The sequence below is a fragment of the Meriones unguiculatus genome, chromosome 18 (assembly GCF_030254825.1).
Source record: "Meriones unguiculatus strain TT.TT164.6M chromosome 18, Bangor_MerUng_6.1, whole genome shotgun sequence".
Taxonomy (NCBI): domain Eukaryota; kingdom Metazoa; phylum Chordata; class Mammalia; order Rodentia; family Muridae; genus Meriones; species Meriones unguiculatus.
The window spans coordinates 35,310,548-35,333,538 of NC_083365.1; the positions used below are offsets into that span (position 1 = coordinate 35,310,548).

The window sequence follows — 22,991 nt, forward strand, 5'->3', positions numbered from 1 at the left end:
CCATTTCACCACATCCTCTCCAGCATGTGTTGTCACTTGAATTTTTTATCTTAGCCATTCTGATGGTGTAAGGTGAAATCTCAGAGTATTAAACATATATAATAGGATAATTATACTAAAATCTGTACACCTAAGGAAGCTAAGCAAGAAGGAGGCCCCTGGGTAAGATGATCAATCCTCATTCAGAAAGGCAAATGGCACAGACATCAGAAGAGGGAGAAAACAGGGAATACGACAGGAGCCTACCACAGAGGGCTTCTGAAAGACTCTACACAACAGGGTATTAGAGCAGATGCTGAGACTCATAGCCAAACTTTGGGCAGAGTGCAGGGAATCTTATAAAAGAAGGGGGAGACAGAAAGACCTGGAGGGGACAGGAGCTACACAAGGAGACGAACAGAGCCAAAATATCTGAGCACAGGGGTCTTTTCTGAGACTGATACTCTAACCAAGGACAATTCATGGAGATAGCCTAGAACCCCTGCACAGATGTAGCCCATGGCAGCTCAGTATCCAAGTGGGTACCTTAGTAAGGGGAGCAGGGGCTGTCTCTGACATTAAATCAGTGGCTGGCTCTTTGATCACCTCCCTTTGAGGGAGGAGCAGCCTTACTAGGCCACAGAGGAAGACAATGCAGCCAGTCCTGATGCGGCCTGATAAACTAGGGTCAGAGGGAGTGGGAAGAGGACCTCACCTATTAGTGGACTAGGGGAGGGCCATGGGAGGAGAAGAAGGAGGGAGGGCCAGATTGGGAGGGGCTGAGGGAGGGGGCTACAGCTGGGATACAAAGTGAATAAATTGTAATTTAAAAAAAATCTCTTGGAACCTCCTTGGTGTCAGAGCAGCTTTGGTTCCAGTGATGCAGGTCTTCCTGGCTCCAGGATGACAGCTGGCTACTAGCTTTAAAAGACTAAATCATGATGGAATGTAGTGATAATTTTGGCTTTTTTTTTAAAAAAAAAAAAGCACATAACTGTTATAGGGATATGTTTTGTTTTAATAGCAGGTGTGGTTTATGGGGCTGCTTCAGACTGTCCACAGCAGCTAACTATGATTTGCCTCCCGCTCTAGCTGGGCCATGATTTGGCTAGCTGACGATAGTTTACTTTTGGAATTCTGGAGACTCTTCAGAGGGTGTATAAATGCCAGACCCTCAAGAGAGGCAGTGGCTGTTGTTGCTGCTGCCGCTGCTGCTGCTGCTGCTGCCGCTGCTGTTGCTGGTTGCTGGTTGCTGGTTGCTGGTTGCTGGTTTTTGGATTGCTGGTTGCTGGTTGCTGGTTGCTGGTTGATGGTTTTTGGATTGCTGGCTGGAGACATCCTGAGGATGAAGATCAGATTTGCCCTAAGGAATCTGACGCCCCTAGTCCACAGGAAGTAGTCTAATGATAACATCACCCTCTTTCCCCTCTATCCTTCTTTCTCTTCTACCTACTGTTGGAGGGTTGGAAGAAATACGTGTGGTGCATGGAAGGAGAAAAAGGAACCCAATAAAGTAGCCAAACTCCAGCTACAATGGGAGCATAGACTTTTCACTCCAAACTACTGGGAAACAAAAGAAAATACTGTAAAATGTGTTATCAATTAATCGTGCCTCCACACAAAACTCTACACTACAGGATTTGTAAGCACAGCCATGTATCAGGAGGTCGATGTACATGGATCCACAAACCAGGAGCTCCTGGACCTGGGACCCTTGAAGCATTGTCTCATCTAGCTCTGACCACCTGTTGCCATTTTTGTGTGTCCTTTATAATAAATGAGCAAATGGTGTCAAGTGTTTTTGTAAGTTCTATGCCACTCTGGCTCTGTTCCCCTGCCTATGGCAGTGCAACTGGCTGGTGGCTGCGACCAGTGAATCCTGAGAGGGAAAGCGGGGTGGGAACCGCTGGGGTGAGGGAGACCTCAAGAGGCTGTAGGCACAGTGAGAAACAGACGTCTCCATGGACAGCTTCAGGGAGATAGATTGTTTAATTGGGGGTGTGGGAACAAAGACTACTAAAACCTTTTGGGGGTAGGCAGGGACTTCAGGGGCCACTGTGCTAGGGATGCCTCATTTGCTTAAGAAGGAATTCCTGGAGCTGCTGGACATGACCTTATAAGGAGAGAGGATGTTTAACCTGGTTACCGGGCTATGTGACCTCCTCCAGGGGGGAAAGGTGGGGGCACAGGGCTACATGGCTGGGACATTCAGGCCCCAGGACAGGGGAGAGGAGGAGGCAGTCCTTCTCCTGCTCTATTTCAGGATGAGATTTCCAAGGTTTAGACATACTTTCTCCCCACTTTTACCCCTGGCTGGCTCCTCCTGGCCCCAAGGCTCCCCAGCCACACATCTCTGGAAGCTGATTTCACAATTACCAAACCTATGCTCCTGACACTGAGGTTGGCAATGAGACCTTACCCTGTGGAGGCCAACACTAACTCCGCCAACTCCTGGTCAGTGTGCAAACTGAACCGCATGGCTGAACAGCCAGCTGATGCCCGTGAGCATCTGACCATGCAAAAAGAATCCTCACATATCAAAGGGAAGTCTGTACAGTAAAGAAATAGTTTGGTTTCTTATACTGTGTTATAATATGATAACACAGTGTATTATGTTATATATTATATAGAGTATATTATAAAGGAAGAACTCAGGTGAATCATATCGACAGAGTGGTTGTTAGAGAGTCTGGTCCACTCCAGAAAACTGGGCTGAATAAGAGGACCATGACGCTATTAAAAGAGAATGACATATTTTCCTTTCCCGGTTATTGGGGGTGCTGGGGACCAAGCTAGAGGTCTTCATGCATGCCATGCAAGTCTTTTCCAAAACTAAACTGCATACCAGCCCTATAAAATGAAATTAAATGGATAAGAGGGGAGCACAGACGTGAGAAAACATAAAGTGTTCTAATCCTTACTGAATTAATGAATTGATTTTCAAAGCAAATTCTCACCAAACAGGAATTCCAGCTTCAAGCATTAAACCAACTTAATTGTTGCTCAGTTTCAGCCACAGGTGGGCAGTGGAGGTACTGAGGGGCACCATCATTCTAGAGTTTCTTGAATAACGCTCCACAGAAAAGTAAACAAGAAGCTTTCTTATTTGAGTCTAACTTATTGGAGCCAAAAACTAGAATGATCATCTCAATAATAATAGGACACCCAAGAGACAGTACACAGAATGTGAATTTTTGAATAGAACTGAGGAGAAATTACCTTATTCTCATCTTTCTTTATAGACAATAAGGTGAGCTGCAGAAAGGTAAAATGGGCTGGTCAGAATGACAGCAATAGGTAGTGTGCAATGGTTCTAGATGTCAGTGTCTCAGTTTGACTAGAAGCCCATAACATTAGTCATTTCACAGCACTTGAAGCTGAGTAATAATAGCATCACTGGCTATAATCTGAATATAACGCAGCTCAATACACTTATAAATATATTGGTACAATATGTTAAAATACTCACCAAATATTCCATTCTGGAAGTTTTTCCCCAATACTGACAATCCTCATATTTTAACAACTTAATCCAAATATTGTTTAAGATAACAATACTGTATAAATAGTAATAAGTACAGAAATAAGTAATAAATATAGAAACTGTTTTGAAACAATACTGTTGGTTAACGATAATAAAACTTATTTTCTAATAAAGTTAGAAATTTTTATTTTTATTTTAAACTTTATTATGAGAAAACACGTTGCAAAAAAAAAAAAATGACACCCTGAAATTAACCAGAACCCAAAACTGTACAAGTCACTGAACTTCTATTCTGTTAGAGTTCTGATTTTATTTGTTTGTTTGTTTGTTTTCTTGAGGCAGGGTTTCTCTGTGCAACCCTGGCCATCTTGGCACTTGCCTTGTAGGTCAGGCTGGCCTTGAACTCAGAGACCTGCCTGCCTCCCACGTGCTGGGATGAAAGGCACGGGGCACCACTGCCCGGCTACTGTAACATTTTAAAAAGCTAATATGCACACATATGTGCTATATATGTGTGTTAAGTATGATTATAAAATAATATATCTCCCTATGGCCTTTTCAAACATCCTTAGTATTGTTTATCTCTCTATCCTCCTTCTCCCTCTGTATTACCTACCCCTCTTCTCCCCAGTTAGAGCTATAAATAGTGAATGGCTGCAGAGGAAGAATCTGTTTTCTCTAAGGTTGAGCCCCTGCTAGATTATCCAATCCTAAGTGGTCAGTACTAAAGACATGTACATATGAGCAACCCTAAAGACTCATTAGTGTTTATATGTTCAGATGTATGCATGTAACAAGAATAGTTATAGGAGAAGAGGTCATAAATTTGAGAAAATATAAATTTGAGAGAGGAAATGGTGTAAATACAATATTCGTGCATAAATTAAAAAATAAAAAAATTTAAATTACAAAATAGTGTTGCTATATTGCTTCGATGAAAATACACCATGTTGTAATCAATTTTAGAACATGTTTATAATGAGTCAGAACTCAGTAAAATTTTATTGCTTATAGGCCACCCTTGCCATTGCATAAATTATTGTGAACATATTTAAGAGCAAATGAAATGTATAAATTTTCAAAGTACATCACCTGTAATCAGCGCCTAATACTTCAATGCAAACTATCAAAACCTGTAAAATGTAAAGCTTTACTTTTTAAAAAATTACAGTGACGGCTTGAGAATAAAATATGGTTTTAATTTTGGCTTTTAAAATCATGGTACCTTTTCCCAAGAACAGTAAGTATAACAGGAAAGATACCCACAGTCACCCAGCTTTAGAAACAGAAATTCACAGGTGTGCTCAGAGATAATCCCAACTTCAGTACGGGACAGGAGAGTAGAGTTCTACTTTAACAAGTAGGTACGTATATGACACGGCAGAGTGTCCCTACCCTAAAACTCATAATAAAGCCATTGTGGAAAACACTTTTAAATGATTTTTTTTTTTGGCTGTTTAGGGAATCTTTGAATCCACCTTGGTGTTAAAGACGACAGGATACACCTCAGAAGAGCAATTAAGAAACAGTTCTGAAAGGGATGCCAGGTTCCTAGTTTTGGTAATATTTTGTCACCACTTCAACTTGGTTTGAGCACACATCTGCCTCATCAATTTTAGTAAAATCATGCATCTTTATATCATCAGTAAAACTTGAGAGTTTGCTGGTAGTATTTCTATGGGGAACCTCAAATTAGCATATAATACCTTTAAGTTATATTGAGGTCATTAAAAAAGCAAGACTACCATGTAGTGTCACACTGGTAAGAGGAGGAGGTATCATTCTAATTTCTACCAATTTACTCACAAAACAAAAATTTTATGCATAAGATTGCATTTTGGTTTTCAAGAAATTTTGTATATATCTTTTAAAAGTCAAATTTAGAGGGTTAAAGAGCTGGCTTCAAGGTTAAGAGCAGAGGACCCCACATCCAGTTCCCAGCAACCACTGTGACTGCTCACAACTGCCTCTCAATTCTAGGGGTAGAGAATCCAACACCTTCTTCCAGCCTCTGCTCTCCTGTGAAAACACTCACACTTGGACAAACAAAAACTCACATAATTAAAGTTAAAAACAACAAAAAGAATTAAAACTTAAATTTAGATCCAGCATGCAAGGTGCATGTTGATACTATTAGAATAAGTTATAGAACAATATACTGGAGTTTCATTTCCTTGTCAATAAACATCAAGCTTAAAAGACTTTCTAGGATAAATAAAAGCAATAATAGTATAGCAATAGCAGCATCAATAGTGAGAAAGGGGGATAAACTGAGATGTTCTCTGTCCATGAAACACTCATAAACACAGCAGAGGCTGAGGGAAGGTTGAAAGGCCTTTCTTCTAGTCCTTGATCTTATCACACAGGCACCAAGGCTTCTAGAAGTGAAACTCATTGTACTAGCAATGATAAAGTAGTAAATCAGCTAAGTAACCCACATGCTATGAAATCAAACATGGGCAATTTTCTATTCTTGCTTTATGACAGTTATTGGTAAGCTTGATGCCATAACCTACAGTTACACAGCTATACTCTTTGGCTGTGTTCAGAGATGTCCTTAAGCCAGTGTGTATTAACCTGTCTTGGCAAATGTTGGGCAGCAAGAACCAAGAACCATAATGGAGATAACCTAGGATCCCTGCTCAGGTGTAGCCAATGGCGGCTTAGTCTCCAAGGGGGTTCCCTAGGAAGGGGAGCAGGGGCTGTCTCTGACATGAACTCAGTGGCTGGCTTTTTGATCACCTCCCTTTGAGGAAGGAGCAGCCTTACCAGGCCACAGAGGAAGACAATGCAGCCAGTCCTGATGAGACCTGATAGGCTAGGGTCAGATAGAAGGGGAGGTGGACCTCCCCTATCAGTGGACTAGAGGAGGGTCATAGGGGCAGAAGAGGGAGAGAAGGTAGGACTGGGATGGGGAGGGGCTATAGCTGGGATACAAAGTGAATAAATTAGAAACAGAAAGGAGGATCAATGGATCCGCATAGAAGACCCAGAAATAAACCCACACACCTATGAATACTCAATATTTGACAAAGAAGCCAAATCCATTCAATGGAAAAAAGACAGCATCTTCAACAAATGGTGCTGGACCAACTGGATGTCTACATGCAGAAAAATGAAAATAGATCCATATTTATCACCCTGCACAAAACTAAAGTCAAAGTGGATCAAGGACCTCAACATAAAACCAGATACCCTAAATCAATTGGAAAAAAAAGTGGGGAACAGCCTAGAACTCATTGGCACAGGAGACAACTTCCTGAACAGAACACCAACAGCGCAGGCTCTAAGAGCAACAATCAATAAATGGGACCTCATGAAACTGAAAAGTTTCTGTAAGGCAAAGGACACCGTCATCAAAACAAAACGACTGCCTACAGATTGGGAAAGAATCTTCACTAACCCTTTATCTGACAGAGGACTAATATCCAGTATATACAAAGAACTAAAGAAGCTGAAAAGCAGCAAACCAAGTAATCCAATTAAAAAATGGGGAACAGAGCTAAACAGAGAATTCTCGACAGAAGAATATCGAATGGCAGAAAAACACTTAAAGAAATGCTCATCCTCATTAGCCATCAGGGAAATGCAAATCAAAACGACCCTGAGATATCACCTTACACCCATCAGAATGGCCAAGATGAAAAACTCAAGCGACAACACATGCTGGAGAGGTTGTGGAGAAAGGGGAACCCTCCTCCACTGCTGGTGGGAATGTAAACTGGTACAACCACTCTGGAAAGCTATCTGGCGCTTTCTAAGACAATTAGGAATAGTGCTTCCTCAAGACCCAGCTATACCACTCCTAGGTATATACCCAAAGTTCGTTCAAGTACACAAAAGGGATACTTGCTCAACCATGTTTATAGCAGCTTTATTTGTAATAGCCAGAACCTGGAAACAACCCAGATGTCCATCAACGGAGGAATGGGTACAGAAATTGTGGTATTTTTACACAATGGAATACTACTCAGCAATCAAAAAGGAGGGAATCATGAAATTTGCAGGCAAATGGTGGGATCTAGAAAAGATCATTCTGAGTGAAATATCCCAGAAGGAGAAAGACAAACATGGGATATACTCACTTATATAGACCTATAAGATATGATAAACATAATGAAATCTATACACCTAAAAAAGATAATCAATTGAGCAGACATGGGGCAAGATGATCAATCCTCGTTTAGAAAGACAGATGGGATGTGCATTGAACGTATGACTGGAGTCTACTGAGCACATATGAAAGACTCTAACTAGCAGTGTTTTCAAAGCAAAGACTCATGACCAAACCTTTGGCAGAGTACAGGTAATCACAAGAAAGAAGGGGAGTTAGTCTGATGGGGAAAGGATAGGAGCTCCACAAGGACCAAATATATCTGGGCACAGGGTCTTTTCTGAGACTGACATTCAACCAAGGATCATGTATGGATATAACCTAGAACCTCCACTCAGATGTAGCCTGTGGTAGCTCAGTAACCAATTGGTTTCCCAAAGTGAGGGGAACAAGGACTATTTCTAACAGGAACTCAATGACTGGCTCTTTGGCCTCCCCACCCCCGAAGGGAGGAGCAGTCCTGTTAGGCCACAGAGGAGGGCTTTGCAGCCAGTCCTGAAGATACCTGATAAAACAGGATCAGATGAATGGGGAGGAGGTCCCCCCTTATCAGTGGACTTGGAAAGGGGCACGGTGGAGATGAGGGAGGGAGGGAGGGACTGGGAGGGAATGAGGGATCGGGACATGGCTGGGATACAGAGTTAATAAAATGTAACTGATAAAAAAAATAAAAATAAAATAAAATAAATTCTTGAAAAAAAATAAATAAAAATACATTCTCTTGGTACCTGAAAAAAAGTGAATAAATTGTAACAAATAAAAATTAAAGTAAAACAACAACAACAACAACAAAAAACAGTAGATGCATGCATATACCTACAACTGAAATAGCAATGCCAAAGTAAGGGGAACAATAAAGATAGTTTCATATTGGATACTGCAGCCTTCTTTACAGACCCTTTCAATCTGCAAGGTGGAGAATTTAGCCTGTTTATTCTGACTCAGAAGAGCACAGACCGAAGAAGACATCAGGTACTCTTCAACATCCCCATTGGTCCCCTTACTCTGCAAACAAGGACAGCAAGTTCAAAAACCCTTTGAGAACCAGACAGGTACTAGAAATGCATGGCACAGGCTGAAACCGTGTGAGCACACCACTTTAGGAAAGGGCTAAGAACATAGCAAACTGAAGTACATATATGTAATCTGGACAGCTCCGTCAAGCCTGGTTGGTGTCATGACATAATGTTAAGTCTGGTGCTACCAAAGTTCTCAAGAAAGTTCAGGAAGATCTTCTAACACTAAATTTTTTTTTTCCACATATCCTGAAAACGAGGTAACATCAGTTTTTAGTGGTAGCCTGAAAAACAGCTTGGGTTCCATTTTATCTGTAAGGTGTTGCAAATGTCCTTGAAATGAAGCGTCTCTTGTGACTTTCGATTATATGGGCCCACCTGGTAATGATGCTGGTTTGGCTTTCATCCACTAATGGTCAGATACACAGAATAGAAAAAGTATATTAAAAGAAAAATAAGTGCAGGCCTGCTACCGTGAATATGAATAAGATGACTGACAGCAAACGAGCCAGAGCTGCACATGAGGCCTGCTATGTTTACAGTATTCTTTGCAAGTTGTCAGGCTGCTACTTTAAATGCCAGTTCTATTATTTTTAGCTTACAAAAGGCTTCATTTTGATTCCTAGCCTTTGTTGAAATCATATTAGACTTCATAGGAGGGGAAGCAAAAAAAAAAAAACTTGTCTCTGGGAGTGGTTGTCACAAGATATTTATTGTTATTCATAATGAAATGTGAGTGCCTCAGAATGTAAGTCAAAGAAGTACTTTAGATTCTTGGGTAAAAATGTATTTGGAAAAAAAAAATATATATATATATACAACCCCCCACACACACACATAGGCATGTATAAGGTAACCTCCAAACATCTTGGGCCTATTGATATTTTTAAAAATATATACTTTGGAGTTTTCCAAATGTACTGCCATTCTGACCTTGAAACAGATTTGTCCAATTGCTCCTCACCCAGTTTCCAAATTGAGTCAGTAAAAAGGCAAATGGTATTCTTTTGTGCAGAGGATCCTTCCTTCCTCCTAATTATCTACTCTTGTCCCACCCTCCCTCCCTCTTGTTCTTCATTCTCCTCTAGATTATAAAATCATTCTTGTAAACAGCAGTTCTGTTTCAATGACAGGATCTAAGATATCTTAGACTGACCTCAAGCTCACTTTGTCCTGGAGGATGACCTTGAATTTCTGATCCTCCTGTTTCCACCTCTCCAAATTTGCTTCAGTTTTTATAAACTGGCATCTCCTCTGACCTTCGGCTCCACTGTCTCACCATCCTGACCATAGCAGGAAGGAGATCTGGGTAGGCTCAGATCAATCAGTCAGATGATGCTCTGTTTTCACAGTCCACAGTGACCAGGCAGAATCCTGGGCATCAGACAGGAACCTCCCAGACAGCTGTTGTTCAGACCGTGGCTATCAGTCAGATCTCTCTGTCTCTCTGTCTTTTTCCGTCTCTGTCTCGCTTTCATTCTGTCTCCCTCTCTTTTTCTCCCTTGCTCTCACCCTCTCGTGCTCTCTCTCTTTCATGTTCTTGCTCTTTCTTTCTTCAACATAATGATAACTCAGTTACCTCTATTTATTTTCAATTTTTGTTTATTTTGTTAGCTTGAATTTTAGGTTTTCTTTTTCAAGCAGCTTTATTTGGAAACAATTTTCCTAGAATATGTCAACTGTATGATTGACAGGCATATAGTTAAAGATTAAAATATCAAATATTTGAAATATGTAAATACCTTTGAAAGCATTATGTCAGTCATAATAATGAACATTTCTATGTCTCTCACCTCTCCCCAGAAATCACCCCTAAAGTTTCCTAGCACATCTTTGAAAACTTTTTATTATTATTATTTTATATTTATTATGTTATATTTATTATTTTATTGTTATTTTATATTATTGCTTTAGATGTACGTCTATGTTCCATGAGCCCACAGTGCCCACAGAGGCCAGAAGAGGGCACTGAATCCCCTGGAAACTGAAGTTACAGGCAGTTGTGAGCTGTCACGTGGGTGCTGGAAGTTAAATCTAGGGCTTCCTGAGAAGCAACCAACTCCCCAGCTCCAGTCTTCGAAAATCCTTCTTGCTGTCTCTCCCTACTCCCTTATCTCTAGTCAGCCACTGACCTGCATGTTATCATTCTAGATTCTTGAGCATTTATTTAAATTGCATGTGGATGAAGTTAAGCAGTATGGGCAACTTTTGCTCTCTGTTAGCATAATTCCTTTGAGATCCTACCCCTAGTGTTGCAGAACCAAGAATTGATTCTCTTTATCGATGGGCGTCATATGTAGATATTCCTTTAGGTTATCTGTAGTTGCCATCTTTTGGAGTAAAGCTATTGAAGTCTTTTTGGAACACATACTTTTCTCCCCCTTTGGGTAAATTCCTCAGAGTAGGATAGCTAGGCCATGGAGTCGAGAAATGTTTGCGTGCTGTAAAATATAACTGCTAGCTCTCAAACTGGTCGTATTCTTCTCTGTTTCTATCCCCTAAGGATGGTAAGAGCCTTATTCATTAACACTCTAATTCGGTCTCTTAAATATTAGATATGCTATTAGATTCATGACAGCGCTTCATTGTGTTTTATTTTCAGTAAGTTCAAAATACTTATCAAAAACTTACATTTTAATGCTGCCTTTGATGCTTGGAGTACTTAGAAAAGTGTTATTTTATGTCCAAGTATTTGGGGGTGTCTCAGAAATCTTTCTGCTACTGAGTTCTTTTCTTTTTTCTTCTTTGAATATATGCTAGGGATTCAATCTATACACCCTGCCATTGAGCTAATTGCTAGCCTTTCTGCTATTGACTTATAAGTTAACTCTATTATGGTCAAAGAATAAATTTTATCTTAGTTGAATTCTGTTATATTTGTTGAGATTTGCTTTATTGCTAGAATATAGACTATTCTAATTGCTATGCAGTTCCCTTAAAAAGAATGTCTTCAGGGATTCAGACAGAGAGTTCAATCTCCTTTAATCAGGAAACTCTCTCCTTCCTGTATAGCTTTCATGGTGTTGAAAGGCACTACACTTGTACTTTAGGAGAAAAGATATCAATGGTCGTACATAATGCTGGATTATAAATGCTTCAAATATGACCTACCAGGAAAGTTATATTCACTGGTACAATAGTGACAAGACTGTATGGGTAACCAACCACTCTTGATTGAATGTGAGGTCTGTTCAATTAGAGGGAGTTCATCCCTTCTGCTGTAAACATGGTCAAAAACCCTGGCTAGGAAGGTCACAGGCCCAAGGGGAATTCCTTTAATGGTGCTTTGCTAAGTAATCATGCTGTCAAATTGCCTTCTAAATATTTATGCTTTTATTCGTGAAGTTCTCAGCGTTGGGGAGAGATGCTTCTTCTTGTAGTGGTTAAAACAGAAATTCATAAACTGTTCAAAGTGCTGAGAATAAGCAGCTGTGCATGTCCGGACACAGAAGGAATGTCTATAGAAATATCCACACACTAATGCTCAAAATTATGGTATAAGAGGAGACAAAAAGAACAGAAAAGCCAGAGGATTTTCTGAAAGGAAAGACCATCCTCTGGATATAACATGGCTGACACACACATGAACTCAGAGCTTCTGTGGTTACCTGCTGAAGATCAAGCCAGTCACAAGTGCCAGCACGGAGACCACACTCCCTGCTTGAAGAGATGTTGATGGTGACTACGTGAAGTAGAGTCGCTTTTCTTTAAGGGGTGGCCACTGACAGGTTGTAAGCTGACAGGCTGACCCACAGTCAAGCACACATAGACAGCACTGATTGGCCTCAGTGAGTTCTCCAAAAAATAGGGCTAGCTAGATGGGAAATACATTGTGGAAGAGAAGCAGATGGAATTGGAGGGAAAGACTGGGGGGAAAGATAAAATCCAGATGCACTGTGCAGATCTAAACATTCCCACAGAACGAGAAAAGAATGTCTTCCATAGCCAGGAAGACGGCTCAGTCAGTAAACTGCTTCCAGTGCAGCCAGGAGGACTCACGTTTGATCCCTGGCGCCTACGTAAAACGGCAGGCATCATGATGCGTGTGCTCCCGGCGTGGTGGAGACAGAGACAGAATCTAAATCAATCAAGCTTTGTTATAATGTAAGACATAGCTGCAAAAGCTAAAAGAGAAAAGCGATTGGCCTGACAAAATGCAAATTAAAGAAATCTCATTATGGAAAAAAAAATGAATGATTTAAAAAACATATTTCTTTTTCCTGCGTGCCTTTTCCCCTCCTCAAACACTAAGGTGTTCTGTTTCTACATTAAAATTCGCTGTCAATTGTTCGATTTGACCTTCTACTATTAAACAGTTTAGTGTCATGACTAAAAATCCATTTTGAGGTTAGACGCTGGTTGTTTGAGTTTGTTTTTCTGTGCAGCCACCTGATAGGGATGACCTTGGACAATGATTTGTCTCTGAACTTCAGTGCAGATAATCATGATAATTGTCTTACCAGACTGCAGTGAGATTTAAATGTAGCAATGCAATACTGAGATGTTACAATGGTATCTGGGGCAGAAGTCCACGGTTACAGTGAGAGTGAGCCGTGCAGGAAACCCCGGTTTACACCTGGGAACCTGACTCTGAACATTGTGTTTTTAATGACTGTGTGGTATTTTTATACTTGCTGGACAGACTGCTTTTCCTGTGGCAGTTTCTGTATTCACAGCTGGGCCAGCCTCCTGAGGCCTGAGTTTCGTGATTCTGGCTTCATCTCTATGAGCATCCTTATCCAGCCAAAATATCTAAATTATGACTCTCTAGGAACTAACATGCAACAAGCCTTCTTCCTGTCGATATTAAGTTAAATCAAACGTGATTGGTGCTGGGAATGATGGTGCACGCCTTTAATCCCAGCACTCAGGAGACAGAGGCAGGAAGATCTCTGTGAGTTTGAGGCCAACCTGGTCTACATAGTGAGTTCCAGGACAAACAGAGCTAGATGATAGAGAGATCTTGTCCTGAATAAAAGAAAGAAAGAAAGAAAGAAAGAAAGAAAGAAAGAAAGAAAGAAAGAAAGAAAGAAAGAAAGAGAAACTTAGAAACAATACTTCTGATGTAAATCAGCTTTCCTCCTCAGTGTTATTTTTTAATTAAATAATTAAACTTCTATTTTTAAAAACTTTCTAACCATATTGTCTGTAAGAAAATAATATGATAAACAGAGCTTGCTTGTAGTCTGTTTCAAGTCAACCATTGTTCCATCTCCATAATTTTACTCTCACAGTTTGAGGTTCCATGTTCAAAAAGATGAAGTAAAGATTAAGAACACAGTTGCTAATCAAAGTTTTCTAATTTGTAATAAAAATAGACATAAAATAATGAATCCTGACGCTCACTTAGTAAAGCTCCCATGGCTTGTTGACTGAATAAATACATCTGAAGTTAACATTTCTCCTTATGGCAGACCACCAAACTAAGTGGCATAGATTTTCGTCGTTCTTCTAGATTAAAATAGTAACAATGTAAAATTTAAATGCCTCGTGATTATTCTATAGAAGCCAAAAAACGCATTCCAATATGCCTGCCTAGAATTTGCAAAGTCAGTAGTTGTTGTTTTGAGCCAGATCGCTCATAAGCATTACCTTTTTTTTTTGTAGCAGTAATTTATAGTTCCTTTGGTGGTCTTCACTCCAACTGAATGACCAATAGCCAGGCAGCCCTGAGTTATCGTTCTCCTCAGGATCATCCCAGTCTTCCAATGAAAGGGAAGGGAGAAAAAAGGTCTAAATAAGTTAAAAGGACCAGAAAATTCAACAACGTGTCACAAATAGTGAGGTCATTATGCCTGGATAACCCTGGATATTAACAGTGGCTCAAAGTGTAATACTACCCACAACTCAGCAGTCAGTGAGCCCTGCTCAGAAGCAGCGATCCTCTGTCCTACAAGGGTGGCATTTTACAGTTGAGCGCAAAATAAAACAGACCTTGATATCTTCATTTGTCCTCCTTTTCTGTGCATATTTCACAGTGTCGTGACTAGGGGTCTATCACGTGTCACTTGCTAGAGTTATAACTACAGAGCTTACTTGAAATCTGTATGCACAGAGAAACACGTGCAGTGAACTGAGAGGATGGAAACAAATCCTCAACCTTCATATCAATTTAAAGTTTTACTCTGGGTCTTAATACCAGGGGTTAAAACTGTACTGCGGTCCATGACCACTTTGTCTTAAATGCAAGGATTCTCTGCCAAGGAAATTAATTGAAAATATTGTGTAAATGGCTGTTTAATGATTTTCCAACTTAGTGAATTAGTCCATTTTTAAAGGAGTCTCAACAACTGGCAGATTTATGCAAATCTACTGGAGCTTTATGGAATTCCAAATTTGTATTATAGCACAGAAAAGGACTCATTAAAAGGGGGAAAGAAGAGGCATCTATGTACATTGTTTTGTTTTGTTGTTTCATGTATTCAACTTTTTTTCTTCTAATTTTTGTTGTTGAGAAACATGTGGTGACTTAGCAAAATTATCTCTAGATGATTTGGGTTGAAAAAAAGCACTTGCAATCTCTGAGTGGTTACACGTGTTTGTCTATACAGAAAACAGAAAAGCTTCCAAAGGGAAAGAAAGCTATTGTTGAGCATTCTTTATAGCAGATGCTGTGCTTCAACACCATGCTTCCTTCTACGTTGGCTTAACTGAAAGGTAGGCATGACTAACCCCATTTTACAGTTAAAGTAAGAAACTATGTCTCGGTGTACCCAGATAATTTTCTCTAGACCTCACAAGGGATTCTAGGAAACTTGGACCCTTTGGGCAAGTATTTTAATCATTTTAAGGAAATGTTACATAGTTGTACAGTATGGGAAGGTTCTAGACATAATACTATAAAATTACAGAAGATGGAATTTAGAAAAGGACCTCCCATTACGTCTAATCCATCTCATTTACAATAATAAGTCCTAAGTCTAAATGCCAGATGTGATTAGCTAGGTGACAGCCACCCAGCTATTCAGTGGCAGGGCTGGGAGTAATATATTCCCTGCATACTCACAGATTGATTGGATACAAAGCAGGGTTTTATAATCCAGAAGAAAAGCTTAATTTATAAAGTCATACAGACCAACTTTCCTTCCGTTGTTGTTACTAGCCATGCTTTCTTTTTTTTTTCCAATTTTTCCTTAAATTATGGAAGTGCCATAGATTTTATATGAAATGTCAAAAGGCTCATGTGTAAGGCCAGGTCCCCACTTGGGGATCCAGTTACTGAAATGTGACTGGATCAAAAGGTTCTGATCCAACCTATGGATAAATCCATTGGTGGATTCATTGTTTAATGTGACATTGGGAGATAAAATTTAGGGGGAGAAGCAGTTCCCTTAGACTTGCTTTTGAAGAGTAAGTGTAGTCCCTGGTCCCTTCCTGTCTCTCTTTCCTGATTGCAACAAGCCAAGCAGCTGTCCTTCAGTCACCATGTTCTGTCTTGTCTTAGCTAAGGGGCCAGCTGACCATGGGCTGGGACCTGAAAAGCCATGAACTAACACAAATCCCTCCTCTTCCTGTTGCTTTCTCAGTCATATTCTAACACTACCTGGAATAAAATGTTAATATAATAATGACAACAATGTAGAAAGAACAAGTGGTTAATAGAGTCTTAAGGCTGGGTACGGACAGCAGAATGCCTCAACAGAGATGGTTCTACTTTATTATCTGAAGTGAACATTATGTCTTAGTGCCTTCATATCTCAATTTTATATTTCTTTTCCTATCAGAGAATCATAAAGTAACCAAGGGCAACCCAGGACTTTATGTGAGACATAATTTCAATGTCCTTCCCCATCACCACAAATTAAGTGTCATCAAACTTAATTGGATGGTTTCACATAACCAGAAACGTTTAGATAGCAGAAGAACATCCTGTTGTAAATGGTGGCAAAGGAAAACGAAAGGACAGATACAAGATGTGCCAACTCTTTCCAGATAAAATATTAAAAAGTGTACTTTAGGGGCTGGAGAGATGGCTCAGTGGTTAAGAGCCCCGGCTGCTCTTCCAAATGGACCCAGGTTCAATTCCCAGCACCCACATGGCAGCTCACAACTGTCTGTAACGGATCTGACACCTTTACCCTAATGCACATAAAATAAAAATTAAATTATTTTTTAAAAGTTGACTTTAAAAAAAGTGTATTTTAATAGTCAATAGGGTAGGAGAGAATTTTATTTCCTCATGTGTCATATCCAATTATAAAAGAATAAAGAAAAATAAGATCTATAAACTGTTCCCACTTATGCTGAGAATTTTCTTTTAAAAGTGCCCTTGAAAGACAGTATGGAAAGTCAAAACACAGTGTTAATCTATCAGTCCCGATGATGCTGAGCTGGTAAAGACCAACAGTGAAGACTAAGACACCTGTCATGAAAATGACCAGTCTGTGGGGCTCATAAAGCTCTGTGTTCGCTTTAAGTACACTCTGAGAAGTAACTAATCAGACTATCTAAAAGTGTACTGAATGCCCAGTGGGCATCTACATAGATTTTCTGCGCTAGACAATACCAAGAGCAGAAAAAAACATTCTTAATAGTCAGCAGTTTAACAGGCTTTCATTTGTATACTTATCTTCAAAAGGACCCCCAAAGGCTGGAGCAGCCCAACATGGCAGCAAACGAGAAGTCATTTGGCAAGAGCAGATAATCTTAGGTACCTTGGTGATCGGCCACATGCTACCTGCCAGCCAGGACACTCTCTGATAGCTGCTATTCATGTCACTCCTTGGGGAACTGTCCTTTCTGTTTGAAATGGAGGCATAAGGAACGATATTGGGACCCACCTGTATCATGTGGAGAGCGATACGCTTTGAATTTGTGGTCTAAAAAAAATGAACATTCTTCAACACACTTAGTCAAAATAAATGAAGCCTGCCAGAACATTAGGTTTTCTGACTGAGTGTCTTCAAAAACCAGTGCTCGGCCTCATTTAGTTCAATTCATATGTTTGATTGACAGTACTGATGTGCAAAAAGCCTGGGCTGTGTGGCATGGGATATTATAAAATATTTTTCATGCCTTAAAAAAACATATTGTAGAGGTTCTCTCTATCTGTTTCTCTCTGTGTGTCTCTCTCTTTCTCTTTCTCTTTCTTTTTCTCTTCCTCCCCTCCCACACACGTACACATAATTTCATGTTGAACACCATATAAATAATAAAGTTGTGTTAGAGGCGTAATGGTAATAAAGTTGTGTTAGAGGCGTAAAAATAATGGGCTCATTTTTGTTATAAAGATAAAAATGAACTATCCTGAAAGAGTAATATGGAGTAGCCCTTGGAGGAAGGATCTGATAACAATAATAAAGAGCAAGATGATATCAAAAGCAAAGTAATTTTAGTCCGTGTATCTTTGAATTTCTCAGTAGAGTTAAAAGGTAAATTTGGCCAAACTGCAGAAGCATCAGGTGAAGGCTACAGAGTTGGGCGAACAGCAGGGAGATGGGTGAACGCTTTCACCAAGATCTAGATCACAGCAGGTTTTAGTAAGGCTGATAATCCCATGGAGAGACATCAGAGACCTACCGAGACAACAAAGGCAGGGGGAGTGATCAGGAGTCAGACGCTCTCCTGAGAATAAAACCACATTAACTGAGACTTTTGAGCTTGATGGAGGAGGCATGCCATCCACATCTCCTGGGATCATTATCAGATCACAACCTGCATTGTTTATCACATTATATATGTAGAAGGCATTTCGCACCTTCCAGCATGTCTTGTGTAGACTTGATTATTTAATTCCTATCCATTCATGTCACCTGTAGAAACTCTGTTATTTCACACTTAATAAAATTTACTTCCTAAATTATAGGAACATTTTTCTCAAGTAATTACAGCTTTTAAATAGCAATATATATAGGCTCATAGAGCTATGCCAACATACACTTTTAGCATGATAAATGGCTCTACTTTAATAATCATTTAACTTACTTTCTGATGGCCTAAAGTTTACAAGTTCAACGACACTATATATTTACTGAGTAACATGCTTTTTAATATACAAATTAAACAATAATTCATAAGGCAATATTTTAAGTTGTTCAAACAATCACAGAGTGTTCAAGCGTCACATTATAACGATTGTTCTGTAAGAAAAGAGAGATCTTTCTTACGAGGGGAAAATGTCGTAGGATTCTTCTGTGAAGATATGAAAGTTTCAAACGCCCTTTATGGTCGCCTCTCAGCACATAAGCAGCTCTGACTCACAGCGTTTGGCTGTGGATTTCCCCAGATAGCCAGGCTGGGCTCTAGCAGGGAATCCCCCGCGGGTGCAGAACAATGATAAACCATATTCTGCTAAGCCATCCACCGCAGGGTTCAGTATTTAGAGCAGCACTCCTACTCAACCTCCTCACTCTGAGTTGCCATCCTACTCTAAACTCCCCTCTGTATCTGGGCAGGAGATTGTTTTGACTGGAATTAGACAGAAGACCCACGCTGCCAACTGCTTCTTTGTAAAGCACCTGCTGCCAGCGCCTAAATTCTTGTTATCTCCACAACACGGTTTAATCTTTTAACAGTTGGCCTATTGGTGAAGAGCAAAGGGGTCCTTTGTCTCTGCCTTGCGCTGGCTCCGGTATTAACACCATGCTGTTCTTCAAGAGATATTTTGCTGGACAGTTCCCAAGTGATTCTGCACAGGGCAGACGCAGCCAGACCCACCCCAGTGCAGACTCACTTATGTTATTAAAAAAAAAAAAATAGAAGAAGAAGGGAGGAACCCTGCCAACTTGTAACTGACAATCACCACTAGGAATCTTTTCCTGTGACTGCATCTTCTCACTTCGATGTTCTCCTCTTCCCCCTTCTCCATGTTCTCTCTCTCTCTCTCTCTCTCTCTCTCTCTCTCTCTCTCTCTCTCTCTCTCTCCCTCCCTCCCTTTTTTAAATTTTTGCACTTGAAACATTTATTTCAGGAAATTAGTTTTCAGTGTTTTCATTTATACCCAAAGAGACAAGCTCGTCAGGAAACAGAGGGGAAAAATGTGTAGAACAGGTCCCCATAAAAATGATTCCTTGGAATCTGGTGACAAACACAATGAAGTGATCTACACAGATAATGTGAAAGATAATAACACGAGTTGTGTGATCTAATAATGAACCCAGGAGACATGAACGGCATGACCCCCCCATCCCTCATCAATGCCCTCCTGTGCATGTTCCTGCTGAGTTCAAAAGTTTGTGGAAACGTTGATAGCTTTCTAAAACCTATTTTGTCGTGTGTGTGTGTGTGTGTGTGTGTGTGTGTGTGTGTGTGAGTGTGTGTGTGTGTGTGTGTGTGTGTGTGAGTGTGTGTGTGTGTGTGTGTGTGTGTGTGTGTGTGTGTGTGTGTGTTCGCAGGTGAGCTCGCATGCTGTTTGAGTATGAGTGAGCACACGTTCCCTGGCACACATGTGGAGGGCTGAGGACCACTTTGTAAAATCGGTTCTCTCCTTCCTCCTTTATGTGTGTTCTGGAGATCCTGCTCTGTCACGAGGCTCATATGACAGATTAACTGAGTCATCTCAATGACCCAACTTGACTGGATAGTTTGTAAGGGAAAAGAGAATTATTAAATCCGTGAAAATTAGGATTAAAGGGAGAAGTTTTCCAAAAATTTACCAAGTAATATGTTGTGTGTGTATGTATGTGTGTGTCTGCGTGTGTGCATGCCCACACACACATACACACACAGGACATATTACTGCATGCACACACGCAGACACACGCACGCACACCTGTGCACAAGTCTGATGTCTAAGCACATATATCCTATCTGGTAGTGAAAAGCCTTCTAAAGTGCTTTCATGAATTGAGAAGGAAATTCTTATTAATTCATTTAGATGCCTATATTCATAGTCCCTGTTAAAGGATCATTATAATCTCCCTTATATAACCTGAATGTATTGTGCTGTTGTATAAATGCTGAGCCAGTTCAAACTGGTTTTTCTCAAGTGATTAATAATGATGGTGTGTTCTCAATGCCCACTCTTCTCTCACAGGTCCACAGGTCCATAGATCACAAGGACGAAAGAAGAAAGCCACAGATCACAACCTTCAGTTTGAACAGAGAATCTCCTACCTAGAAATTTTAGCTGAAATTTCACTTTTTGATGATGGACTTCAGTGCTGTTAAATAATTTTGTATGTGAATCACTGTGAGAAATGTTATAAAATATCTTTCCTCCTATTGGCTGTTCCCTGTCAGTTTTTCTCACCAAGAAATGAAAAAGTCTGAGAGCAGAAAATGCCAGCAAAGACATGACTACACAACCAAGCCAGGAAGGCAACTTAAGATCTAGATATGCAGACCTTAACGGGCTGCCATTACCAGTCTCATAATAAGGAAGAAACTGGGAAATCGATTTAAAGTCCCAAGTTGTAAGCAACTGTTTATCTTTTTTCAGCCTCCTTGTGTCCAAAGAATAACTGAAGAATAAGCACATGTTTAGCAGTTATGGATGCATTCTGCAGGTACCAATAAGATCTGAATTTCCCAATTAAATTATAACAAATAGACCGTGACTCTAAAATTAAAAGCTGGTCATTTTCTTGATATTTTTGTAAAGAATGTTGTTATGAAGATTCTCCAATATCTTCAAAGTCAGCTCCTGACATACCAGAAACAAAGTTAGTTTCTTTCCATTTTGGTAAAATTTAAGATATCTCAAACACTGGGGTCCATGTTTTTCTGCTCTGTTCTCCCATAACCAGCCATTCCTCTAAGTTTTCTTTTCACAAATTTGTTTTTTTATATTAACTAACATGAAGTTTAAATCCCATCCATTGCACTGAAACATATAATTTGATTGCGCTAAAACGGAATCAATCTGCAAATGTTGCCAATGCGAGCAACAATAGGAGAGATTTTGAAAGATGTATGTGCCAAATTGTCAATTCTTAGTGGCTTCCAAATCTGGTTTTGAAATGGATAAAAGAGCAACAGGCTATAATTGTCGGGGTTACAGTGGTTGGGCACATTGCAAATGGGGATTGTATGTTCCAGATACTTCTCTGTAGGAAAGGTTTTACTTGTCAATAAGAGATTTAAAAGAACAGTCAGAGGCTGGGCAATGAGATCTCTACCTCCAGCCAACTTAAAAACCTATGCATTGGGAATATTGGCTTTTCTTCCTTCCCTCAACCCCTGGTGTAATCCTCTTACTGTCTTCTTTCCCTCAGTGAGCACCAAGATTCCACAATAAAATGTCCCGTAGATGCCTGTCACCTCTGCCTGCACCTGCCTTTAAAGAACTCCTTTTCAGGTTATTAAATTACTACTCTCAATGTGCTGGTCACCTCTCTGTAAGTAATTGGAGTCACTTTACTGAAAGGATTTTAAAGGTTTCACAGCAAAAAGGGGTCGCCAAGAGTCTCCTGCCTGGCCAGTTTATGAAGGTCTTACTTTTTACTTTTTCATGCTACTGTTTTGGTTGAGTTTTATTAAAAATCACTGTATTCTTTCAAAAATAAAATAGTGCAAAAACATTTATTTAAGATGAGTATTTTTTCATTGTCACTGGGTTATGAGATCCAATTAATAAATAATACTTGTAGACTATTTTCCATCCCTTATTCACATCAGAGAGTATGACATCTCACAAAGTAGCATTTGGACAGAGTGGATAAGAGAAAAACCTCCTTCTGACTCTTTTCCCCTGGTATCTGTTTGATATCTGTTCTTCCATTTACGTTTGAGCTGGTTTCTGTTGAGTGAGTTAATTAATTCATCAACTTGCTTCAGTTTAGCTGACCCTGTGCATACAGATTTTGACACAAATACAAGCAAGATCAGTACTTGACCTTAAGGGATCTTTGGGAGGATAAGATCAGGGCCTCCTAAGTCATCTTCCTAACACTGAATTGGATCTTACCTCAGATCAAACACTCCCAATATCTTCTCAGAAAGAACAGCTAACAAAATTTGTGCTGTTGAATGAAAACCCTTCTGGCCCCAGCATTTCCAGTAGAACCTACCACTGAACCCTACTTGCTCCCAAAGAAACCTGAACTGGGCTATATAGAGAGAGATGTAGATCCCAGTTGCTTGCTGGACCACCTGCTTAGCCAACTTGTCAAGCTGTGGGTGCAGTGAGAGACCTTTTCTTAAGAAATAAGGTGGAATTGTTACTACCATCTCATTGGCGGCTGTTGGAGCTACCACCAGGGCATTAGCCGTGAGTCATACTGGGCAGACTGCTCAGACCCTGAATAATCATTTAGCCAATGTAGCTCATGCCTTAGTTGTACATAAAGGAATTAATGCTCAACTAAAAGGAAGCTTGATGGTGTTCAATCAGAGGATTGACCTCTTGCAGGAGCAAATTGATACCCTATGGCAAATCGCTCAACCTGGCTGTCAATGAAAGTATGCTGGACTTTGTGTCACTAGCATACAACATGAGAATTTTTCCTGTGCTGCAAAT

The 22,991-nt window shown here is 40.0% G+C and overlaps 1 protein-coding gene across 1 annotated transcript in view; it reads right to left on the minus strand.

Moving 5' to 3' along the window:
- The window catches only part of Dcdc1 (doublecortin domain containing 1), a 372,774-nt gene that overhangs the window by 170,346 nt on the left and 179,437 nt on the right, over positions 1-22,991 (minus strand). The window contains 4 exon segments of the mRNA XM_060371563.1: positions 8,475-8,582; positions 12,202-12,298; positions 14,186-14,295; positions 17,248-17,373. Coding sequence (XP_060227546.1) covers positions 8,475-8,582; positions 12,202-12,298; positions 14,186-14,295; positions 17,248-17,373 — 441 coding nt within the window.